Genomic DNA, 1,920 nt, shown 5'->3' with positions numbered 1-1,920 from the left:
CTTTCAGCTGCGGCTTCGGCAGACATGTTGTGAGGCAGCGGCGCGGGTGCCTGGAGGATGGTTTGGCCAAGGCGGCTGCAACCGCTGCTGGTGGCAGTGGCGGGCTCCGGCTCTGTAGAGCCAACCCTGCTATGTGTCCGCCCGGTTCTGCGGCCGGGTGGGTACTCCTCGGTCTTGCTTGCGCTCCTGTGCCATTTAGGTTCGGTTAGATGACCTCGCCAGTTCGTTTGAGGCAACACGAAGGGTGGTTCTTCAGCCCTGGGAGTGGTGTCCCTAGAGCTCTCAGCCCCCTGACCTTTCCTTCATATTTGCACTAAACTCTCTCACACAGTGGGTGTTCCCTGCCCTGCAGCCCGCTTCTTCCTGGTTTCTGCACTCTCTTCTCTGAGCTTCCAGGATTCAGACATCTCTCTCCAGGGACAGCCTGTTGAGAAATCTTCATGGAGTGGTGAACCAGAGGGGACCCTGTCTTTAAAAGTTGGGGCTTGAAAGACAGGAAGGTACAATGGCTTCCTCGTCTGGCAACAACGACGATCTCACTATCCCCAGAGCTGCTATAAATAAGATGATCAAAGAGATTCTCCCTAATGTCCCGGTGGCCAATGATGCCAGAGAGCTGGTAGTGAACTGCTGCACTGAATTCATTCACCTTATATCTTCTGAAGCCAACGAGATTTGTAACAAGTCAGAAAAGAAGACAATTTCACCAGAGCATGTCATTCAAGCACTAGAGAGTTTGGGCTTTGGCTCTTACATCAGTGAAATAAAAGAAGTCTTACAAGAATGCAAGACAGTAGCATTAAAACGAAGAAAGGCCAGTTCTCCTTTGGAAAACCTTGGCATTCCTGAGGAAGAATTACTGAGACAGCAACAGGAATTATTTGCAAAAGCTAGACAGCAACAAGCAGAACTGGCCCCGCAGGAATTGCTTCAAATGCAGCAAGCCGCTCAACAAGCCCAGCTTGCTCAGCCTCAGCCAGCGCATCCAATCAGGCGGGATCTTCACAAGATGAAGAAGAAGATGATGATATCTGAAATCCACCATCTGGGCTTCTGTTTCCTCTATAAGAAAACAGTGAAAGAAACTCATCTTGGCGGACTTACCATTGGTATTTTAGAGAAGTCTGCTGTCAGGTTTCAACTACTGTGCTGTACATGTAAAACTGTCTCTGAACTATTGAAAATTTAAGGTTAAGTATAATATCAACTTTGAATTTATAATGGTGTTTCTGGAATCTTAGACCAGTGTGAACCCTTTATTTGGTCAATAAACAGTGTTACAGACAACTTCAGGTTTATAAAAATACATTGAAATTTATAGAGATCTCTTAATCTGTATTTGTATTTTCTCTGCCCTTTTAACTGAACTGAAATTGAGAATTTATATTGAGATGGGGCATGGTTTGATGCAGAACACATTGAATCAGGTGGTGAAAAGGTTCAGTTACATATTGTATCTAACTTTTTTGTCTTTTAAAGTGAGTATGTATTCAGGTAACAATTATATATGCTCAAATATATTGTTTAGAAGAAATCTCAAGACATTCAATAACTAGGAAGGAAATGTATTCACTAATGGTTGTATAAATTTGGTGAGTTATGGTTTTGATTTTGTTACTGTTTTGTGTAGCAGTGAAGACTGGTTTTATTATAGTATAATTTATCTTGAACTACACTACGACGTTTCAGAAACTGGCTAATCTTGAAGATTGTCACGATTCTTACTATATCACTCCAGTTGAGTAATTGTTCGTAGTATTAGTTGTTAGTCTGTTTTTGAGTACATAGGTGGGGCTCACAAGGCATTGGTTGGGTTCTGTTGGTCTGACTGAGGTTCCTGGGTATCCAAACCTTTGCTAGGGAAGTAAGTGAGAGGAAGCGATGAGCATGCCAGCTATGGAAAGAGCTTTTCATTTTTAT

General features: G+C 43.3%; 1 protein-coding gene across 1 annotated transcript; it reads left to right on the top strand.

Annotated features, from left to right (window-relative positions):
- Positions 1–505: 505 nt before the first annotated feature.
- LOC308414744 (protein Dr1-like) lies at positions 506–1,035 on the top strand (the record flags this gene model as incomplete). The annotated part of the gene is given in 2 exon segments (XM_080909972.1): positions 506–965; positions 968–1,035. Coding segments are annotated over 2 exon segments (528 nt in total).
- Between the last annotated feature and the right edge of the window lie 885 nt (positions 1,036–1,920).

The sequence above is a fragment of the Micromys minutus genome, assembly GCF_963924665.1.
Source record: "Micromys minutus genome assembly, chromosome: X".
NCBI lineage: Eukaryota > Metazoa > Chordata > Mammalia > Rodentia > Muridae > Micromys > Micromys minutus.
Note: the sequence above shows the minus strand (reverse complement) of the source record. Positions and strands in the feature narration are given on the sequence as shown.